The 24,461-nt window shown below is 43.2% G+C and overlaps 3 protein-coding genes across 8 annotated transcripts in view; 1 reads left to right on the forward strand and 2 right to left on the reverse strand.

Moving 5' to 3' along the window:
- LOC137436754 (syntenin-1) overlaps window positions 1–24,461 on the reverse strand; it is an 881,728-nt gene that overhangs the window by 452,849 nt on the left and 404,418 nt on the right. The gene's annotated exons all lie outside the window — the stretch shown is intronic.
- LOC144888276 (uncharacterized) overlaps window positions 1–24,461 on the reverse strand; it is a 168,212-nt gene that overhangs the window by 117,594 nt on the left and 26,157 nt on the right. The window lies entirely within an intron of this gene.
- Window positions 7,635–24,461, forward strand: part of LOC144894297 (uncharacterized) — a 29,918-nt gene continuing 13,091 nt past the window's right edge. The window contains exons 1-2 of one of the 2 annotated variants that reach the window (XM_078786789.1): window positions 7,635–7,867; window positions 13,908–14,216. In XM_078786789.1, the coding sequence (XP_078642915.1) occupies window positions 7,846–7,867; window positions 13,908–14,216 (331 nt within the window). In that variant the 5' untranslated portion in view covers window positions 7,635–7,845. Of the gene's footprint in view, window positions 7,868–13,907; window positions 14,217–24,461 lie in introns of those variants that run through there. The other variant, XM_078786790.1, reaches the window with a different exon arrangement.

Raw genomic sequence — 24,461 nt, forward strand, 5'->3', positions numbered from 1 at the left:
GGTATTAAACATATGGACATTGCCAGGACTTCCAGGAAAGAAGTTGGAATTTCAAACAAGGTGAATCTGGGGTGAATTAGTGGGGGTAGAAAAGATCAAGGTTTTGGATGGGGGAAGATAAGAGATGGTGGTGTGACCAATGATATTGTCGCATCGGGGATTAAGATCACCGAGCTGATGGATAGCCGGAACGAGCTTTAACTCAGAGGAGTACTTTGAAATTGGCTGGATTATCTTTAAACGCGCGCGGGAAGGTTCGAGGCCTTATCTGATTGGAAACACGCAGGGTTATTCCGAACCCACAAAATAGAAATGAACCATGACAGAAAGTAAAATTCAACAAATATAAATTTTTTTACAGTAATGTAAAAGACAACGAAAGGTGAGGTAAACTAAAATTCCTAAATGAGGGACGTCTCCACTCAGACTCGTATACAAACAAGGGGAAAAGCTAATGAAAATAAAATGATTTGGTTATCGGCCGGTACGCAGTTTTGCGTCCCCAAATGGCTGGTAAGGCTTGCTTGTCGTTCGTCGCCTCCAAACCACCGCACAGGAAGACCACTAAAATTGCGCGGAGTCGGGCTCCCCGACGTCCCAACGTGAGGCCCCTCCCGCGATGCCGACTGCCTCTCCCGTTCAGTCTCTTTCCATAAGCGCACACGAGCCAAAGATGCGCCACCGCCTGCGACCAAGCCAGAACAATGATGAAAATGCGAACACAGCCGTTCTCTTGAAAGCCAGCACACAAGGGAAATGCGACCGTCTCCAACGAACGCCAGCACGGAAGAGACCAAGATGGGGAGACAGCTTCTCTTTCCTTCAGCTCTCGAATGTTCCACGCTGACGTCACACTCTGTCCAATCACCGAGCTCTTTCTCAATCATCCCATCGTGCCTCCACCAACCACGAAGGCTGGGGACAACCAACCACAAACCTCCAACAACCACAACTCCATTGAAACTTCACAAAAAACGTCACGAGTCATCAGGGGGTGGAGTCCAATCTTTGCTCCGGAATGTTCGGATGACATCTGCGATCGCGAGGTGGGACTTAGGTGAAAATGCTGCTTCTGTCGGCCTTGGCGGCACTGAGCGAATGAGCCATTTGTTATAGTCGTTTTACTGAGCCCTCAATTTCCTGGCTGGCCGAATGTAATAAAACCGAAGGGAAGACCACAGGAGGCAAATTACACACTGGGGAAGTAATATTTAAGCCCCAGAAATAATTAGCACAAAGCCACGCCCCTTATGGCGACATGCAAACGCTCTTACCCGGACAGATGGCCTACTTACATACATTGAGATGGCGTCTTCACACCACTTGGAGCATGCTAATCGACACGATTCTATCTCGACTAAGGTATTTCATCGTTTACCCCCACAATCGTAACACAGCCTCCTCTCATTCCCTGACAGCCAAACAGCTCCTTAGCTGTACGTCCTGCCAGGGAGAGTTTCCGCAACATCCAGGCTCCCTTGGCCTCAGGCTCTCATAGCCTCTTCTGGGTCGCCAGGGGTCTCCATACCCACTGGTCACCCAACAGACCGCCCCTCCAACGGATTTCCAATTCCAGACACCACCGGCTGCCAGAGACAAGTTACCTGAGGGGGGGCCGCAGTCACCACTCCTCCAGAGCTTAGTCCATTCCTGCAGACACACACAAGGTAAAAGGGACTCTCCCACATGGTGCAATTTAAATGCTCTAATGGTGGTGAGGTGCTCCATGTGAAACAGTTCGTTCAATATTTGTAATTTTTAGTCGAGGGTCAGAAATAATTTTTCGTATTGGTGTCAAAGCGAGTGACCAATTGCAAATTAATAGTATGATAATTATTAGACTACGGATTTTTATGTTAAGAAAATAGGCCTTTTATGTTTTGAAAAGCAGAAATTTTTTTTTTTTACGTGAAAAAATCCCGAAATATTTTTTTCCCCCGTTTTATTCATTTTTTATTATTGCCAAGTTTTTCAGAAATCAGTCAAAAAAAGAACAAAAAATGGTAAGCTTTTTCCTGCACAACATTAAGCACTCTGGGCTAGTAGACAGGTAAAAAATGACGTTCAGGTACCTTTATTGCAACCGCATTGTTTGATAAGTAGAGGACTAGAAGAAATTGACAAGACCCTTTTAGGAACGGTTAAAGTAGGTGTTTGAAATCATTATCTTGGTAATGTTCTCCTTGGTGACGCGGTGTCGGCGGTCGGTGAGGACGTTTCTGTAGACGGAGAAGGACCTTTCCACGTCGACGCTGACGATGGGGCAGTACCTCAAGAGGGGGATGTCGGCAAGCTTGACTCCAGCCGGCACACCAACCTCAGATCCGTGCTGATCTCCATCCAGGATCAAAGCCACTGTCCTCAGCACACCAATGTCGGGATTGTGCTGCAGCACCGCCTTGAACTTGGTGAGCAGGATCTCCTTACGGCAGCCTCAGATCTTTTCGAGCTCCTCCTTGGCCTGATCAAGGAGCTGGAAGGCCTTGGCCAGCTCCATGCCGGCCTCCTCCAGCTGCTTAAGGATCTTCGGGATGAACGGCACGTGGGCATTTAAGAAGACCAAACTGAGCTTGATGTCCGCCTTTCCGAACAGGTCCTTGGCACTCCGGATTGCCATCGCGTCGTCATCGTTCAGCTGGTCCACAATGTCCTTGACGGCCTCGAAGTACTCGGCGTAAAACACCGCGGCATCGATCCACGTCCCCCACCAAGTCAGAATGGGCTCCGGGGGGAGAGAAAGATTGGGCTGCAGCTCCTTCCAAAGGACAACACGCGACGGGGCTTTGACGAACACCTTCTTCGTCGTGGCAATCAGGTCGTTGACGTCCTTGAACATTTCTCGGACTGTCTCGCAGAAACGGTGGAGCGCGTGGGCAACGCAAGTCACATGCAGCAAGTCCGGGAAGAGTTCCTTCAGGGCATGGCCGGCCTTGATCATATAGGCCGCGGCGTCGCTGACGAGGACCTTGAGGCACTCCGGCTTGAAATCAGGCCAAAGATAGCGCAGCGTGTCATTGACTGCGTGCACGATCTCCCCGGAGTTGGTCTTCTCCAGAAACATGCACTGGACGAGGTGGGGACGAAAGTACCCCTCCTTGGACAAGCGTACCGCGATGATGTTGGCCACATATCGACCTGCCGAATCGGTCGTCTCATCGACGGACAGCCAGATGGGCTGCTGTCCGAGGTCGGCACGGATCCCCGCCAAGGCCTCGTCGTAGCACTTGTCGAGGTAGTGCTTTCGAATCCAGCTTTCATCGGGGATCTGGAGAGTGATGTGCTTCTCCAGGAACGACCGGAGGGCAGGGTTTTCCAATTTCGAACATGGGATGCCAGCGGCCAGCATGGCCTGGCACAGCTCCTGGGCCACGACGTCGCACTTGTGCCTCTTTCCGCCACCAAAGTCCTCCATGGTGGCTTGCGTGACCGTCCTCTTCTTCTTCAAGGCCAAGTTGCTCTTGTGGCGGTCTCCTCGGACATGTTGGGCCAGCTCAGACTTCTGCTTCGCCCGGAAAGTCTTTTCACAAGCTCGACAGAAAGCCGTGTCACTCGACACGTACTTGAAGGTGGCCCCATCGCCGCCAGCATTGAATGCCTTCAGCCACTTGTCACGAAGAGCAGCACTCATCTTGATAGGAGACTTGTTCACACTTTGTGTACACTCTCTCACTGTAGTACACCACCTCACTGCTGTACACGCTGGGGATGCAACGCACGCAAGTGGACGCAACGTTTTGTTTTTGAGATCGATCGCAGTTAAAAATTTCGATCGCAGTTTAAAATTTCGAAAAATTCCCTAATTTTTTTTAGCGTTGCCAGACATTTTCAACCAAACAGGTCATTTTATTTTATTTTTCCCGAAAAAGGGCGAAATATTTTTTTTCTCCGAAAATAACAAAATAATTTTTTTGCGCGCAAAAAAGCCGTTTTATGTGAAAAAATATTTTTCCTTTTTTCACATAAAAATCCGATGTGCAATAATTATAGACGGTGTCATCCCAGCCACCATTCTGCCAACAACACAATAAATGAGTAATAAAAGGATTTTAAAACGTCATTTTATCCACCAATAGAACACGAGTTGTGTGTGCATCCTCATCCAGGTGTGTTTCATTGTTTTGTAAATAATAACCAAGCGATGATTTACTGTTTGCTGATTGGGTGATGATGAACACAATTACCCTTTTGTGGAGAACAATATTCCTTTTGTCGATGAACACAGTTAAGCTTTACCTTCTCCACAGAAGGTGGATGGAGGTTATGTTTTCATCTCTGTCTGTTTGTTTGTTTCTCTGTCTGTGAACAGGATATCTCAAAAAGTTGAAGACGGATTCGGACGAAATTTGGCAGAGATGTAGCGTATGTGACAAGGACGAAACGATTCGATTTTGGTGAAGATCCGGATTCGGATCCTGCTACTAGAATTTCTAAGTGATTCTTCACCATTGGGAGACTGTGCCAAAAACTATACTTAGCAGGATATCTCAAAAAGTTATGGATGGATTTGGACGAAACTTGGTGGACAGGTGTGTGTGTGTGTGTGTGTGTGTGTGTGTGTGTGTGTGTGTGTGTGTGTGTGTGTGTGTGTGTGACAAAGAAGAATTGATTCGATTTTGGTGAAGATATGAATATGGATTTGGACATGAGAATTATTTAATTTTTTAAGTGATTCTTCACCATTGAGAGATGGGGCTAAAACCAACATATAGCAGGATATCTCAAAACGTTATGGACGGATTTGGACGAAACGTGTTGGACAGGTTGTGTGTCTGACAGTGAAGAATCGATTCAATTTTGGTGAAGATCCGGATCCGGATCCAGCTAGTAGAATTTCCAGCGAGAACGAAATTTTACCAAAGAAGCGCCTCCGCCTCTATAATTTTTTATTCATAATTATGACGTCATAGGTCACGTGGTACAGACGCCATCATGGAAAAACGTTACACCTCTAACTACCAAACCGCTCAATGGAAAAAATTGAAACATGGCTCATTGTCAGGTACTCACCATGGGGAATAAGATATGCTGATGGTGATGTCCTCGGTGCCTTAATTATGACGTCATAATTCGACAAGTACAATGCTTGATCTGATCAGTGTATAAAACAAAAATTCCTCTGCAACTGTTTGTCCGATGGACACGAAATTTTCAGAATATGTGCGGCTCCTCCTTTAGAATTTTTTAAATGATAATTATAATGTCATAGGTCACGTGGTACAGACGCCATCTTGGAAAAAATCGGAAAAAGTTGTACCTCTATATCTCCAAAACCGCTCCATAACAAAATTGAAATATGGCTCATTGTCAAGTACTCCCCTTGGGGAATAAGATATGTTAATAATGATGTCATCGGTGCCTTCGTTATGACGTCATAGCCAGCGAAGCCGGTGTTGTGAATGAACGCGTACGTATTATGTTGAAAAGCCAGATTTTGCTGGATCCCTTGAGAATTTCGAAGCTTTGACGCACCAAATCGCTCAAGGGAGGCCGCCATCTTGCAGATGCGGAAGTATGCATAAAAAATTGAAAAAAGTTCAACAGGAGTTTGTTTCACCCGTCTTTTTTTTTTTTTTTTTGATTCACAATCTTATGTACCTCTAATTTGTAAAGAAAATACTTTAAGACCAACCTCGGCCCGCACGGGCCTGGTTATCTTCAACGAAAATCGTCACCAAACACCGGAACCAATGAGATTCGAGCATTTGAAAAAAAAATTCAAAAACCAAATCACTCAATGGAGGCCGCCATCGTCTGGATGCGGAAATATGCATAAAAAAATTGCGAAAAAGTTCAATAGGAGTTTGTTTCACCCGTCTTTGTTTGATTCACAATCCTATGCACCTCTAATTTGTAATTAAAATACTTTAAGACCAACCTCGTTCCCCGGGCCCACACGGGCCCTGGTTATCTTCAACGAAAATCGTCACCAATTACCGGAACCAATGAGATTCGAGCATTTGAAAAGATTATTTCTAAAAAGCTTATGACCACGTTTCGGACGCTGAAAACGGCGTCAAATATTCTAAAATTGAAGAAGAATTATTTTTTAGAAATCTCGCGGCCGTAGGGTATAGTTTTTCACGGCCGGAAATATCCGAAGTTGAGACGGAATTCACCGAATTAATCAAGAAGGAAATTTTATAAATTTTAATCTCATCCAGAATGTAAATGGTGTCATTTTGAACTAGGTATGGTACCGACTACACCTACCTACTACCAACTACCTAACCTACTGATGCCATAGTGATGGGTAAAATAGTGGCAAGGGGCTTTGGCTTCGCCGGCTCATTGCGACTTTGCAGTCGGGTACGAGTAATACAACACGTATCGATCATTGTGAATTTTTTTTCTCAGCAATTGTTGGTCTGATGGGCAAGAAATTTTCACCATAGGAACCCCTCCTCATGTAGAATATTTGAATGATACTCATGACGTCATAGGTCATGTGGTACAGGCGCCATCTTGGAAAAACCGAAATATGTTGCACCTCTATATCTCCAAGCCCTGGTGTTGGCTTAGCGGTTAGGGTGCCGGCTTGGGATCCTAGGATCCTGGGTTTGAATCCCGGTCGATCGCTGAATTAACGCCAGGGGGGTTGACTCAGCCTGTCATCCTTCCGAGGTCGGCAAATTGAGCACCAGCTTGCTGGGATGAATGATCACGGCGTGTACCCCGATTTAGAATAGGTACCCGAATGTACCCGAATCCCTGCGCATCGTAAGAGCGTGACCAAGGGTTGGCGGCAGGAAGGGCATCCGGCCATAAAAACATTGCCTCAAACAGGGAACCATGATTGTCATGGGGCCCGCAAGGCTAACCCCCGCTCTAGCGGGGAAAATGGCCATAAAACGATCATTCATTCATTCATTCTATATCTCTAAAACCGCTGCATGGAAAATATTTAAACATGGCTCATTCTAAAGAACTCCAAATGGGGAATAGGTGTTGTTAACGATGACGTCATTGGTTCCATAATTAGGACATCATAATTCGACAGGGACAACGCTTATGGTACGGCAGATAGGTGAAATATTTGGGAGAATTGTGACTTTGATGATACAAGCACGAGAGTTGGCACACAGTTAGAGTATGCTCTAAGGAAGATATTTGGCTTTAGGGTCATCACAGATTTGTCCTGTGACAACAATGGCGGCCATTTTTCGAAAAAGGATAAATCTGCGATGGCCCTATAGCCAAATATCTTTCTTAGGACATACTCTGACTGTGTGCCAAATGCCATGCTTGTACCATCAAAGGCACAATTCTTGCACCTATCTGCCATACTATTAGTCTGATCAGTTTGAAACGTATTGAGCATGATCGATGCAACAATTATATTAGAGAATATAAATTTATGATGTCATCGCTCACGTGGTCTGGCAGCCATATTGGATAAATGAAAAAACAATGTTAAAAAAAAGAAGAGTTGGCTCACAACAAGTTGACTGCGCAGGGTAAGTATTCTATGAATACCATCTAGTTTATGTTATGTATTACAAGAGGAAATTAACATGTTAAAACGAAAGTTTCTGACTTTCAGAAAGTTTCAAACTCTTTCTCATGAGAAAGGAAATCTGTTTGCAACTTGTGGTGAACACTTGTGGTCATGACCATCTGTTGGACACATCACGGTCCAGATGTAATATAAATTTTGTGGTTCGAGTTCAGTGATTCTGCTGCAGTGTTAGTAAACGGATCTGGGATGAGGGACTCGCTGCTGGTTTTGATGTTGATCCTTGGACAGTCCACCTGCTCGGTGCAGCCCGGGATTACCGTGCTGAGTGTATTCGAGAACACCTGTGCGAACCTACCGTGTGAGTGTGGGACTCGGGGATCTACCTGGGTATGGTGGATGAGGGATGCAGATGTGGACGGAGTGGTTGAGCAGCAGTTCAGTTGTTCTCGTACCGGTAGACAAGATGGGGAGAGAGGGGGAAGGACACAAACACAACATTTGAGAGCAGGGACCGAGAGACATGGAGACATCGAGAGATCTGAGAGAGGGTGAGGGCTTTGGGGGGGGGGGGCATGGGAAGGGGGCGGTGGGAGAGGTATAAAACATATGGACACTGCCAGGACTTCCAGGAAAGAAGTTGGAATTTCAAACAAGGTGGATCTGGGGTGAATTAGCGGGGGTAGAAAAGATCAAGGTTTTGGATGGGGGAAGATAAGAGATGGTGGTGAACAGCTGTTTTAAAGACCTGGAGGGAGGAGTGGGATTGAAGGGAGTGAGGGAGTTTGTTCCAGAGGCGGGAGAAAAGAGGAATGAAAGAGTGAAGGTGAGCAGAGAGCCGAGATTTCGGCAGTTTAACCATCAGAGGGTTGCTGGCAGATCTTGTGCGACCTGTAGGAATATTTGGGGGACAGAGCACAGAGAGAGCTGGGGGTGCAAGGCCGGAGAGGAGTCGGTAGAAGACAGAAAGACCACCTACCTGCCTGCGGTGAGTGAGTGAAAGGCCCTCAGAGATAGCTTCATCGCGGGAGATTCCAATAATTCTGAAAGCTTTGGTTTCAACAGCGTGAAGCCGAGCTAGGTGTGAGGCAGGAGCACCGGCCCATAGGGGAGAACAGTATTCCATTGAGCTGCGGATGAAAGCCTTGTATGTGGTGAGGAGCTCAGGTGTGCCGAGGAAGGACTTCGCACGACGGAGGATGCCCAGTCGGCGACTGGCTTTGGAGGCCAGCTTGGAAATGTGGTTTTCCCAAGAAAGATCATGGCAGATAGTGAGACCCAAAATCTTGAGCGACAGAACTTCTTGGAGAGGATTGTTGAGAAAGTAGATGGGAGGGTTGTCCAGTCGATCTTTTCGGAGAGACATAGTAAGAGTGTGAGATTTGTCAGGATTGAAAGACATGTTCCACTTGTTTGACCAGTCTGTGATTTTGTCCAGGTCTTCAGAGAGTGAGGAGGCAGCAGACTGCCGATCTGAGGGAAGAGGAATGGAGCGGCAGAGAGTGGAGTCATCAGCAAAGAGATAGAGAGGATTTTCGAGAGAGTCAGAGAGATCATTGATGAAGACCAGAAAAAGCACGGGGCCCAGAACACTGCCTTGGGGAACTCCAGCCTGAACAGGAAGAGGAGATGAGAGAAACCCATTCAGGGCCACACGTTGACGACGACTAGAGAGGAAGTCCGCCAGCCATGCGTGGAGATTTCCATGGATACCAAAGGAGGAGAGTTTGGTGAGCAGAGCGGGGTGCCAGACCGTGTCGAAGGCACGTGATATGTCGAGGGAGACAGCTCTAATTTCCTGTTTGGCATTGAGGACCTCCATCCATTGTTGAGACAGCAGAAGCAGCATGTCCAGAGTAGAGTGACCTGGTCTGAAACCAAATTGATGATCAGAGATCAAGCCATTGGAGAAGAGGAAAGATTTCATATCCGAAGCAATGATGGATTCCATGACTTTGCTGATAATTGGGAGAAGGCTGATTGGTCTGTAGTTGCTAGGATCTGTTTTTGCACCTTTTTTGTGCAAAGCGGTGATGTTGGCTGATTTCCAAGCAGATGGCAGTTGACCTTGAGCAAAAGAGAGGGTGAAGAGAACAGAGAGAGGGTGAGATAGAGCAGCAGAGCAGGATTTTAGGACCCGTGGGCTGATGCCGTCGGGTCCAGTTGCAGAATCAGAGTCGAGGGTTGACAGAAACTTTTCCACCTTGTCAGGAGGAAAGGACACGGAGTCCAGGAGCAGCAGGGTACGACTGGGTATGGTGGGTACAGAGAGGGATGGGTTTGGGACACAAGATTTAGAGGCAAACACAGAGTTGAGGCATTCAGCTTTTTCACGTGCGGAGTCAGCTGTGTAGCCGTTTGAGGTAAGGGAGGGGATGGAGGGGGAACAAACACCAGAAACGGATTTGACCAGACGCCACCAGGATTTGGAAGAGGGAGACAGATAAGAGAGTTCGGTCTTGAGAAAGGAGAGATATTGTTTCCTGGCTCTCCTGAGGGTGGACACACACTTGTTTCGGGCTTTGTGAAAGGAAATGAGATTTCCTTCCGTTGGATTTGCTTTCCAGGAGACGAAGGCAAGTTGTTTCTGGGCAACAGCCTCACCACAAGATTCCGTGTACAATGGACGGGAGGAAGGGTATGACAACTGAAGACGAGATGGGATAAATCTGTGCATGAGAGAGAGCAATTTACTTTGGAAGAATTTTTTTTTTTTTTTTTTTTTTTTTTTTTTTTGTATACAATATCGAGGCTCGTGAAAGAGCGAACATTAATCACACAGAAAGACAAACCGACACATAAAACATATAACATCGGGAGCGGTAGACAAGATGGGGAGAGAGGGGGAAGGACACAAACACAACATTTGAGAGCAGGGACCGAGAGACATGGAGACATCGAGAGATCTGAGAGAGGGTGAGGGCTTTGGGGGGGGGGGCATGGGAAGGGGGCGGTGGGAGAGGTATAAAACATATGGACACTGCCAGGACTTCCAGGAAAGAAGTTGGAATTTCAAACAAGATGGATCTGGGGTGAATTAGCGGGGGTAGAAAAGATCAAGGTTTTGGATGGGGGAAGATAAGAGATGGTGGTGAACAGCTGTTTTAAAGACCTGGAGGGAGGAGTGGGATTGAAGGGAGTGAGGGAGTTTGTTCCAGAGGCGGGAGAAAAGAGGAATGAAAGAGTGAAGGTGAGCAGAGAGCCGAGATTTCGGCAGTTTAACCATCAGAGGGTTGCTGGCAGATCTTGTGCGACCTGTAGGAATATTTGGGGGACAGAGCACAGAGAGAGCTGGGGGTGCAAGGCCGGAGAGGAGTCGGTAGAAGACAGAAAGACCACCTACCTGCCTGCGGTGAGTGAGTGAAAGGCCCTCAGAGATAGCTTCATCGCGGGAGATTCCAATAATTCTGAAAGCTTTGGTTTCAACAGCGTGAAGCCGAGCTAGGTGTGAGGCAGGAGCACCGGCCCATAGGGGAGAACAGTATTCCATTGAGCTGCGGATGAAAGCCTTGTATGTGGTGAGGAGCTCAGGTGTGCCGAGGAAGGACTTCGCACGACGGAGGATGCCCAGTCGGCGACTGGCTTTGGAGGCCAGCTTGGAAATGTGGTTTTCCCAAGAAAGATCATGGCAGATAGTGAGACCCAAAATCTTGAGCGACAGAACTTCTTGGAGAGGATTGTTGAGAAAGTAGATGGGAGGGTTGTCCAGTCGATCTTTTCGGAGAGACATAGTAAGAGTGTGAGATTTGTCAGGATTGAAAGACATGTTCCACTTGTTTGACCAGTCTGTGATTTTGTCCAGGTCTTCAGAGAGTGAGGAGGCAGCAGACTGCCGATCTGAGGGAAGAGGAATGGAGCGGCAGAGAGTGGAGTCGTCAGCAAAGAGATAGAGAGGATTTTCGAGAGAGTCAGAGAGATCATTGATGAAGACCAGAAAAAGCACGGGGCCCAGAACACTGCCTTGGGGAACTCCAGCCTGAACAGGAAGAGGAGATGAGAGAAACCCATTCAGGGCCACACGTTGACGACGACTAGAGAGGAAGTCCGCCAGCCATGCGTGGAGATTTCCATGGATACCAAAGGAGGAGAGTTTGGTGAGCAGAGCGGGGTGCCAGACCGTGTCGAAGGCACGTGATATGTCGAGGGAGACAGCTCTAATTTCCTGTTTGGCATTGAGGACCTCCATCCATTGTTGAGACAGCAGAAGCAGCATGTCCAGAGTAGAGTGACCTGGTCTGAAACCAAATTGATGATCAGAGATCAAGCCATTGGAGAAGAGGAAAGATTTCATATCCGAAGCAATGATGGATTCCATGACTTTGCTGATAATTGGGAGAAGGCTGATTGGTCTGTAGTTGCTAGGATCTGTTTTTGCACCTTTTTTGTGCAAAGCGGTGATGTTGGCTGATTTCCAAGCAGATGGCAGTTGACCTTGAGCAAAAGAGAGGGTGAAGAGAACAGAGAGAGGGTGAGATAGAGCAGCAGAGCAGGATTTTAGGACCCGTGGGCTGATGCCGTCGGGTCCAGTTGCAGAATCAGAGTCGAGGGTTGACAGAAACTTTTCCACCTTGTCAGGAGGAAAGGACACAGAGTCCAGGAGCAGCAGGGTACGACTGGGTATGGTGGGTACAGAGAGGGATGGGTTTGGGACACAAGATTTAGAGGCAAACACAGAGTTGAGGCATTCAGCTTTTTCACGTGCGGAGTCAGCTGTGTAGCCGTTTGAGGTAAGGGAGGGGATGGAGGGGGAACAAACACCAGAAACGGATTTGACCAGACGCCACCAGGATTTGGAAGAGGGAGACAGATAAGAGAGTTCGGTCTTGAGAACGGAGAGATATTGTTTCCTGGCTCTCCTGAGGGTGGACACACACTTGTTTCGGGCTTTGTGAAAGGAAATGAGATTTCCTTCCGTTGGATTTGCTTTCCAGGAGACGAAGGCAAGTTGTTTCTGGGCAACAGCCTCACCACAAGATTCCGTGTACCATGGACGGGAGGAAGGGTATGACAACTGAAGACGAGATGGGATGAATCTGTGCATGAGAGAGAGCAATTTACTTTGGAAGAATTCCCAGGATGAGTTGATGTCAGAGGTGGTAGAGATGGGAGACCAGTCCAGATGATTGATGGCTGCTTGAAGACCATGCCAGTTGGCCTGAGTGAAATTCCCAGGATGAGTTGATGTCAGAGGTGGTAGAGATGGGAGACCAGTCCAGATGATTGATGGCTGCTTGAAGACCGTGCCAGTTGGCCTGAGTGAAATGCCAGACTCGTCGACGCTGAGCAGGCTCCCTGAGGATGGTCAGAGAGATGTCCACTTTAACAAGGACATGATCAGATGATCCGATCGGAGCAGAAGAAGAGCAGCAGACATTTTCAGGGAAGTTAGTCATAACCAAGTCCAGAAGAGAAGATGTTCCGTTGACTGAGATCCGGGTCGGGAAATTGACAGATTGTGTCAGTCCCAGTGAGTCGCAGAAGTCCTTTGCTGAGGAGCCATGGCTGGTGAGAGAGGTACCCACACCCAGCCAACTGGCATGATGACAGTTGAAATCACCACATATGAGGAAGAGAGAGTTGGGATGAGTAGATAGAAGTTGGTCCATATCATCAGACAGCGAGATGTAGATGGAGTCATCACTGTTTGGTGGACGGTACAACACACATATGAACAAGAGGTGGGAGCGAAGGGGAAGCCGTAGCCAGAGGTATTCCTGGGGGTGAGGTGGAGAGAGTGCAGTGCAGGGCGAGTGAGGAAGAGAGTTTTTGATAAAGATAGCAACCCCGCCTCCAGGACGAGGCTCAGGTCTATCATACCGGAGGAGGGAGTAGCCCGGGAGAGATACTATGGAATCAGAGACATCATAAAGGAGGAAAGTTTCTGTTAAGCAGATCACGTCTGGTTTGACAGAAGCAACCTGTATGGAGAGATCAGTTAAGTTTGAACGAAGGCCCCGGATGTTTGAGGTCCATACCGTTAATGAAGAGGAAGGGGGAGCATCAGATACAGAACAGGGGGGAGGAGGGGTAGGGTAAGATGTGGAAGAGGTGGAAGAGGTAGGGAGAGCTGTTGAAGGTGTGTCAGAGATTTCAGAATAGCTCGGAGAAAGGGAAGGATGGGGCGGACAAAAGGTTTGATGGTGATTGGGTGAGCCACAATGAGGTGTTATTTGAGGAGGGGGAAGAGCGAGGCAGAAGGTTGGGGGAGATGGAGGTGAGAGTTTGAAGGGGGAAGAAGCGGGGAGGACGCTTTGAGGAGGGGGAGTGAGAGGGGGGAAATTGAGAAGCAATGAGGGTGGGGAGATTTGAAGGGGAGGGGTGAGGGGGGAGTTTGGGAGGGAAGGGACAAGGGGAGGGATTTGAAAGGGATGGGATATGGGGGAGATTTGGAGGGGAGGGGAGAGGCAGGAGTCTAGGAGGGGATCTACCTGGGTATGGTGGATGAGGGATGCAGATGTGGACGGAGTGGTTGAGCAGCAGTTCAGTTGTTCTCGTACCAATTGCTACGATATCGACTGTGATCAAAAACAAAAAACGAAGCTGAATCATCGTCATAAGATTTTACCAAACGGGGATCTTCAAATCTCTATGGTGGAAAAGAGAGATTCTGGTCTCTACAGATGTCTGGATCAACCTCCCCAAGGAAGTGTAACGGAGTGTGATTCCACATCATCATTCTGTCCTTCAGGAGATCAAGAGGAAGAGTCAGCAGAGGGTGTTACTCCATCTTCATGTGGAGCAGCTCTACTCCTGCACATCTCAGGTAAATCTAGAGGTTTATTTCACATTTTACATCTGGAGACAAAAAATATTTTATCATGGATTTATCGTCGTGTTTCATGTGGAGGGAGGGCAAGGGAAATCAAATGTATACCAAAGAATACACTGAAAGGTAAACATATGAATGGATATGGTAGCTGATGACATGACAGATTTGGGATTTCTGAGTCATGATGATGTTCATTTTAAGGGATATTGAGATTTGAACAAAATTTGGATCTTGAGATCTTTCCCCCAGCTTAGGTTGTCCTGCCCATTGTCCCATCAAATGCTCGTCGAGAGGTTTACACTTTTACAGTGTCATTTATAACCAAGTAATTCAATTTCATTCCTAAAAATAATTGTAACAAGTACACATACATTCAAAGTACACCGCCCCCATGCCAAATAATTAAATATCCTACAGCGCGGCATTGCCGGGGCGCCTCTGGCGCCCGGCAATACCGCAGTGCAGCTCATAGAGGCTGCATTGGGAGGGAGAGGTGTACACTAATTGATTGATTAATTGTATAATTAAAATCAATAAAAGATTATCACAAAATATTTTCTTAATCAATTGGCTAATACCATAACAAAACCACTCGTGCTTCATCCGAAGATGTATCTTTTAGAAATTTAATCAAATAAGTCATTAATAAAAAATTAAATAATCAATTGATTAATCAATAAGTAATTCATCGATTAATCAATAAATAATGAATCGATTCAATGATTAATCAATTAATCAAAAATATCCTTGATAGCCACATCACTTGATCACTGTCATGTCCAAATATTAGCTTCCCAGCTCAAAAGGTGCCTGAGATATTGGCCAAATGAGAAAGAAAATAAATAAATGATTAATAATGAAAATAAATAAATAATAATCATTAAAAAATTAAATTATCAATCAATTCGGTCACAGAACACATAAACCACCACCATTTCATCAGAATCTGTAACTGGGGGAAAAAAATTTTTTTTAGTAACTAATCGAATAATTAAATAATTAATCGATTCATTGATTAATTGATTAATTAATAAATCAAAAATATCCTTTGCAGCCAAATCACCTGGTCATTGGCCTGTCCAAATATCAGCTTCCTAACTCAAAAGGTGCCTGAGTTAATAATGGTCAGAAGAGAAATGAAATTTAATTAATTAAATAAGTACTTAATTAAACGCTAATAATTAAATAACTCCTCAATTAATTGAATATTCAAAAAACAAAAAATACCGTATTTGACAAAGGACTTGCTCACTACTGTGCCGAAATTTCAGCTTCCTAGCTCAAAGGATGGCTGAGATATCGCCCGGACAACCAAACAAACAAGAAAGCAAGAAACCAGAGTGAAAACTGAGTACTCTCTTTCAGCGTGCGTCACTGCCGAGCCCCCTTTGGTGCCCGGCAATGACGATTTGCAATGCCTGGAGATGGCATAGGAAAGGAGCGGTGTACAACAAGTACACATACATTCAAAGTACACCGCCCCATGCCAAATAATTAAATATGCTGCAGCGCGGCATTGCCGGGGCGCCTCCGGCGCCCGGCAATACCGCAGTGCAGCTCATTGAGGCTGCATTGGGAGGGAGAGGTGTACACTAATTGATTGATTAATTGTATAATTAAAATCAATAAAAGATTATCACAAAATATTTTCATAATCAATTGGCTAATCGCATAACTAAACCACTAGTGCTTCATCCGAAGATGTAACTTTTAGAAATTTAATTAAATAAGTCATTTATAAAAAATTAAATAATTAATTGATTACTCAATAAATAATTAATCGATTAATCAATAAATAATTAATAGATGAAATGATTAATCAATAAATCAAAAATATCCTTGATAGCCACATCACTTGGTCACTCATGTCCAAATATTAGCTTCCCAGCTCAAAAGGTGCCTGAGATATTGGCCAAATGAGAAAGAAAATAAATAAATGATTAATAATGAAAATAAATAAATAATAATCATAAAAAAATTAAATTAGTAATCAATTTGGTCAGAGAACACATAAACTACCACTATTTCATCAGAATCTGTAACTTAAAAAAAAAATTTTTTTGGTCATTAATCGAATAATTAAATAATTAATCGATTAATTGATTAATTAATAAATCAAAAATATCCTTTGCAGCCAAATCACCTGGTCATTGGCATGTCCAAATATCAGCTTCCTAACTCAAAAGGTGCCTGAGTTAATAATGGTCAGAAGAGAAATGAAATTTAATTAATTAAATAAGTACTTAATTAAACGCTAATAATTAAATAACTCCTCAATTAATTGATTATTCAAAAAACAAAAAATAACGTATTTGACAAAGGACTTGCTCACTACTGTGCCGAAATTTCAGCTTCCTAGCTCAAAGGATGGCTGAGATATCGTCCGGACAACCAAGAAAGAAAGAAAGAAAGCAAGAAACCAGAGTGAAAACTGAGTACTCTCTTTCAGCGTGCGTCACTGCCGAGCCCCCTTTGGTGCCCGGCAATGACGATTTGCAATGCCTGGAGATGGCATAGGAAAGGAGCGGTGTACAACAAGTACACATACATTCAAAGTACACCGCCCCATGCCAAATAATTAAATATGCTGCAGCGCGGCATTGCCGGGGCGCCTCCGGCGCCCGGCAATACCGCAGTGCAGCTCATTGAGGCTGCATTGGGAGGGAGAGGTGTACACTAATTGATTGATTAATTGTATAATTAAAATCAATAAAAGATTATCACAAAATATTTTCATAATCAATTGGCTAATAGCATACCTAAAGCACTAGTGCTTCATCCGAAGATGTATCTTTTAGAAATTTAATTAAATAAGTCATTTATAAAAAATTAAATAATTAATTGAGTACTCAAATTGAGTACTCAAATAATTAATCGATTAATCAATAAATAATTAATAGATGAAATGATTAATCAATAAATCAAAAATATCCTTGGTAGCCACATCACTTGGTCACTCATGTCCAAATATTAGCTTCCCAGCTCAAAAGGTGCCTGAGATATTGGCCAAATGAGAAAGAAAATAAATAAATGATTAATAATGAAAATAAATAAATAATAATCATAAAAAAATTAAATTATTAATCAATTTGGTCAGAGAACACATAAACTACCACTATTTCATCAGAATCTGTAACTTTAAAAAAAAAAATTTTTTTGTCATTAATCGAATAATTAAATAATTAATCGATTAATTGATTAATTAATAAATCAAAAAGATCTTTTGCAGCCAAATCACCTGGTCATTGGCATGTCCAAATGTCAGCTTCCTAACTCAAAAGGTGCCTGAGTTAATGGTCAGAAGAGAAAGGAAATTTGATTAATTAAATAAGTACTTAATTAATCGCTAATAATTAAATAACTCCTCAATTTATTGATTAATCAAAAAAAAAAAATACCGTTTTTGACAAAGGACTTGCTCACTATTGTGCCGAAATTTCAGCTTCCTAGCTCAAAGGATGGCTGAGATATCGTCCGGACAAACAAACAAACAAGAAAACAAGTACACATACATTCAAAGTACACCGCCCCATGCCAAATAATTAAATATGCTGCAGCGCGGCATTGCCGGGGCGCCTCTGGCGCCCGGCAATACCGCAGTGCAGCTCATTGAGGCTGCATTGGGAGGGAGAGGTGTACACTAATTGATTGATTAATTGTATAATTAAAATCAATAAAAGATTATCACAAAATATTTTCATAATCAATTGGCTAATCGCATAACTAAACCAGTAGTGCTTCATCCGAAGATGTATCTTTTAGAAATTTAATTAAATAAGTCATTTATAAAAAATTAAATAATTAATTGATTACTCAATAAATAATTAATCGATTAATCAATAAATAATTAATAGATGAAATGATTAATCAATAAACCAAAAATATCCTTGATAGCCACATCACTTGGTCACTCGTGTCCAAATATTAGCTTCCCAGCTCAAAAGGTGCCTGAGATATTGGCCAAATGAGAAAGAAAATAAATAAATGATTAATAATGAAAATAAATAAATAATAATCATAAAAAAATTAAATTATTAATCAATTTGGTCAGAGAACACATAAACTACCACTATTTCATCAGAATCTGTAACTTTAAAAAAAAATTTTTTTTTGTCATTAATCGAATAATTAAATAATTAATTGATTAATTGATTAATTAATAAATCAAAAATATTCTTTGCAGCCAAATCACCTGGTCATTGGCATGTCCAAATATCAGCTTCCTAACTCAAAAGGTGCCTGAGTTAATAATGGTCAGAAGAGAAATGAAATTTAATTAATTAAATAAGTACTTAATTAAACGCTAATAATTAAATAACTCCTCAATTAATTGATTATTCAAAAAACAAAAAATACCGTATTTGACAAAGGACTTGCTCACTACTGTGCCGAAATTTCAGCTTCCTAGCTCAAAGGATGGCTGAGATATCGCCCGGACAACCAAGAAAACAAGAAAGAAAGCAAGAAAGCAAGAAACCAGAGTGAAAACTGAGTACTCTCTTTCAGCGTGCGTCACTGCCGAGCCCCCTTTGGTGCCCGGCAATGACGATTTGCAATGCCTGGAGATGGCATAGGAAAGGAGCGGTGTACAACAAGAAAGAAACCAGAGTGAAAACTGAGTACTCTCTTTCAGCGTGCGTCACTGTCGAGCCCCCTTTGGTGCCCGGCAATGACGATTTGCAATGCCTGGAGATGGCATAGGAAAGGAGCGGTGTACAACAAGTACACATACATTCAAAGTACACCGCCCCATGCCAAATAATTAAATATGCTGCAGCGCGGCATTGCCGGGGCGCCTCCGGCGCCTGGCAATACCGCAGTGCAGCTCATTGAGGCTGCATTGGGAGGGAGAGGTGTACACTAATTGATTGATTAATTGTATAATTAAAATCAATAAAAGATTATCACAAAATATTTTCATAATCAATTGGCTAATCGCATAACTAAACCAGTAGTGCTTCATCCGAAGATGTATCTTTTAGAAATTTAATTAAATAAGTCATTTATAAAAAATTAAATAATTGATTACTCAATAAATAATTAATCGATTAATCAATAAATACTTAATAGATGAAATGATTAATCAATAAATCAAAAATATCCTTGATAGCCACATCACTTGGTCACTCATGTCCAAATATTAGCTTCCCAGCTCAAAAGGTGCCTGAGATATTGGCCAAATGAGAAAGAAAATAAATAAATGATTAATAATGAAAATAAATAAATAATAATCATAAAAAAATTAAATTATTAATCAATTTGGTCAGAGAACACATAAACTACCACTATTTCATCAGAATCTGTAACTTAAAAAAAAAAAATTTTTTTGTCATTAATCGAATAATTAAATAATTAATCGATTAATTGATTAATTAATAAATCAAAAATATCCTTTGCAGCCAAATCACCCGGTCATTGGCATGTCCAAATATCAGCTTCCTAACTCAAAAGGTGCTTGAGTTAATAATGGTCAGAAGAGAAATGAAATTTAATTAATTAAATAAGTACTTAATTAAACGCTAATAATTAAATAACTCCTCAATTAATTGATTATTCAAAAAACAAAAAATACCGTATTTGACAAAGGACTTGCTCACTACTGTGCCGAAATTTCAGCTTCCTAGCTCAAAGGATGGCTGAGATATCGCCCGGACAACCAAGAAAGTAAGAAAGAAACCAGAGTGAAAACTGAGTACTCTCTTTCAGCGTGCGTCACTGCCGAGCCCCCTTTGGTGCCCGGCAATGACGATTTGCAATGCCTGGAGATGGTATAGGAAAGGAGCGGTGTACAACAAGAAACCAGAGTGAAAACTGAGTCCTCTCTTTCAGCGTGCGTCACTGCCGAGCCCCCTTTGGTGCCCGGCAATGACGATTTGCAATGCCTGGAGATGGCATAGGAAAGGAGCGGTGTACAATAACTAGAACGACACTTGGTAGCGTGTGTAGTCTCACATTTCATGCTCATTCTGAACAAAAATACAGTACCATCGTTATCTGACCACGCTACTATCTTATCATCCATGCACCCTGTTTTGTCACATACATTTCCATTACCCGTAGCTTTATTGATGATTGATTAATTTATGGGATATTTAACATCCACTGTTGTGCACATAAATGCTAAATTGAAACAACGAAGTTGAATATGAAAATAATTCAAACTATATTCACCTTGGCTCGTCGATCATCTGGGTGAAGTTTTGCATCGATCTGCTGGAGCCGTTCTGACGAAGAACGTCTTTATTTTCAATCCAATATGGTCACCAGATCACGTAACCGATGATATTAATTTAGTTCTTCACTCGGATCGAGTCGTAAATGAGATATGTGAAGTTTCAGACCATTCGGATGAGGATTTCAATTGAAACAATTATGGCTGATTGATGTTGATATCTCGTGCCTTCGATACGGTCTGGCACCCTGCTCTGCTCACCAAACTCTCCTCCTGTGGTATCCATGGAAATCTCCACGCATGGCTTGCGGACTTCCTTTCCCGTCCTAGTCAACGTGTGGCCCAGAATGCAATTCTATGATCTCCCCTTCCTGTTCACGCTGGAGTTCCTCAAGGGAGTGTTCTGGGCCCTGTGCTCTTTTTGGTCTTCATCAATGATCTTTCCGACTCTCTGGAAAATGCTCTCTATCCCTTTGCTGATGATGCCACTCTCTGCCACTCCATATCTCAACCCTCAGATCGGCAGGCAGCAGCCTCTTCACTCTTTGCGGACCTGGATAAAATCACAGACTGGTTAAACAAGCAGAACGTGTCTTTCAATCCTGACAAATCTCACACTCACTGTGTCTCTCCGAAAAGACCGTCTGGACAACCCTCCCATTTACTTTCTCAACAATCCTCTCCAAGAAGTTCTGTCACTCAAGCTTTTGGGTCTCACTATCTGCCATGATCTTTCCTGGGAAAACCGCATTTCCAAGCTGGCCTCCAAAGCCAGTCGCCAACTGAGCATCCTCCGTCGTGCAAAGTCCTTCCTTGGCGCACCTGAGCTCCTCACTACATACAAGGCTTTCATCCACAGCTCAATGGAATACTGCTCTCCACTCTGGGCCGGTGCTCCTGCCTCACACCCAGCTCGGCTTCACACTGTTGAAACCAAAGCTTTCAGAATCATTGGAATCTCCCGCGATGAAGCTAACTCCGAGGGTCTTTCACTCACTCACCACAGGCAGGTTGGTGGTCTTTCTGTCTTCTACCGACTCCTCTCCGGCCCAGCTCCCCCAGCTCTGTCTGTGCTGTGTCCCCCAAATATTCCTGCAGGATGCACAAGATCTGTCTGCAACCCTTTTACAGTGAAACTGCAAAAATCAAGACTCTCTGCTCACCTTCACTCTTTTATTGTACACCGCACCTTTCCGATGCCATCTCCATGGAATTGCAAATCGTCATTGCTGGGCACCGAAGGGGCTCGGCAGTGACGCACGCTGAAAGGGAGTACTCAGTTTTCACTCTGTTTGTTGTACACCGCTCCTTTCCTATGCCATCTCCAGGCATTGCAAATCGTCATTGCCGGGCACCAAAGGGGGCTCGGCAGTGACGCACGCTGAAAGAGAGTACTCAGTTTTCACTCTGGTTTCTTGCTTTCTTGTTTGTTTGGGTGTCCGGACGATATCTCAGCCATCCTTTGAGCTAGGAAGCTGAAATTTCGGCACAGTAGTGAGCAAGTCCTTTGTCAAATACGTTATTTTTTGTTTTTTGAATAATCAATTAATTGAGGAGTTATTTAATTATTAGCGTTTAATTAAGTACTTATTTAATTAATTAAATTTCATTTCTCTTCTGACCATTATTAACTCAGGCACCTTTTGAGTTAGGAAGCTGATATTTGGACATGCCAATGACCAGGTGATTTGGCTGCAAAGGATATTTTTGATTTATTAATTAATCAATTAATCGATTAATTATTTAATTATTCGATTAATGACCAAAAAAATTTTTTTTTTTAAGTTACAGATTCTGATGAAATAGTGGTAGTTTATGTGTTCTCTGACCAAATTGATTACCAATTTAATTTTTTTATGATTATTATTTATTTCTTTTCATTATTAATCATTTATTTATTTTCTTTCTCATTTGGCCAATATCTCAGGCACCTTTTGAGCTGGGAAGCTAATATTTGGACATGAGTGACCAAGTGATGTGGCTATCAAGGATATTTTTGATTTATTGATTAATCATTTCATCTATTAATTATTTATTGATTAATCGATTAATTATTTATTGAGTAATCAATTAATTATTTAATTTTTTATAAATGACTTATTTAATTAAATTTCTAAAAGATACATCTTCGGATGAAGCACTAGTGGTTTAGTTATGCGATTAGCCAATTGATTATGAAAATATTTTGTGATAATCTTTTATTGATTTTAATTATACAATTAATCAATCAATTAGTGTACACCTCTCCCTCCCAATGCAGCCTCAATGAGCTGCACTGCGGTATTGCCGGGCGCCGGAGGCGCCCCGGCAATGCCGCGCTGCAGCATATTTAATTATTTGGCATGGGGCGGTGTACTTTGAATGTATGTGTACTTGTTTGTTTTCTTTCTTGTTTTCTTTCTTGTTTTTCGGCACAGTAGTGCACAGTAGTGAGCAAGTCCTTTTTCAAAAACTGTATTTTTTGTTTTCGGAATAATCAATTAATTGAGGAGTTATTTAATTATTAGCGATTAATTAAGTACTTATTTAATTAATCAAATTTCCTTTCTCTTCTGACCATTAACTCAGGCACCTTTTGAGTTAGGAAGCTGATATATGGACATGCCAATGACCAGGTGATTTGGCTGCAAAGGCTATTTTTGATTTATTAATTAATCAATTAATCGATTATTTATTTAATTATTCGATTAATGACTAAAAATTTTTTTTTTTTTAAGTTACAGATTCTGATGAAATAGTGGTAGTTTAAGTGTTCTCTGACCGAATTGATTAATAATTTAATTTTTTTATGATTATTATTTCTTTATTTTTATTATTAATCATTTATTTATTTTCTTTCTTATTTTTTTTTTTTTTTTTTTTTTTTTTTTTTGTATACAAGATCGAGGCTCGTGAAAGAGCGAACATTTATCACACAGAAAGACAAACCGACAAACCGACACATAACCGACAAACCGACACATAAAACAAATAACATCGGGAGCGGTAGACAAGATGGGGAGAGAGGGGGAAGGACACAAACACAACATTTGAGAGCAGGAACCGAGAGACATGGAGACATCGAGAGATCTGTGGGAGGGAGAGGGCTTTGGGGGGGAGGCATGGGAAAGGGGGTGGGAGAGGCACAAAACATATGGACACTGCCAGGACTACCAGGAAAGAAGTTGGAATTACAAACAAGGTGGATCTGGGGTGAATTAGTGGGGGTAGAAAAGATCAAGGTTTTGGATGGGGGAAAATAAGAGATGGTGGTGAACAGCTGTTTTAAAGACCTGGAGGGAGGAGTGGGATTGAAGGGAGTGTGGGAGTTTGTTCCAGAGGCGGGAGAAAAGAGAAATGAAGGAGTGAAGGTGAGCAGAGAGCCGAGATTTCGGCAGTTTAACCATCAGAGGCTTGCTGGCAGATCTTGTGCGACCTGTAGGAATATTTGGGGGACAGAGCACAGAGAGAGCTGGGGGAGCAAGGCCGGAGAGCAGTCGGTAGAAGACAGAAAGACCACCTACCTGCCTGCGGTGAGTGAGTGAAAGGCCCTCAGAGATAGCTTCATCATGGGAGATTCCAATGATTCTGAAAGCTTTGGTTTCAACAGCGTGAAGCCGAGCTAGGTGTGAGGCAGGAGCACCAGCCCATAGGGGAGAACAGTATTCCATTGAGCTGCGGATGAAAGCCTTGTATGTGGTGAGGAGCTCAGGTGTGCCTAGGAAGGACTTCGCACGACGGAGAATGCCCAGTCGGCGACTGGCTTTGCAGGCCAGCTTGGAAATGTGGTTTTCCCAAGAAAGATCAAGGCAGATAGTGAGACCCAAAAGCTTGAGCGACAGAACTTCTTGGAGAGGATTGTTGAGAAAGTAGATGGGAGGGTTGTCCAGTCGATCTTTTCGGAGAGACATAGTAAGAGTGTGAGATTTGTCAGGATTGAAAGACATGTTCCACTTGTTTGACCAGTCTGTGATTTTGTCCAGGTCTTCAGAGAGTGAGGAGGCTGCAGACTGCCGATCTGAGGGAAGAGGAATGGAGCGGCAGAGAGTGGAGTCATCAGTAAAGAGATAGAGAGGATTTTCCAGAGA

This window comes from Myxine glutinosa, chromosome 11 (genome assembly GCF_964187855.1).
Source record: "Myxine glutinosa chromosome 11, kmMyxGlut1.1, whole genome shotgun sequence".
Lineage (NCBI taxonomy): Eukaryota > Metazoa > Chordata > Myxini > Myxiniformes > Myxinidae > Myxine > Myxine glutinosa.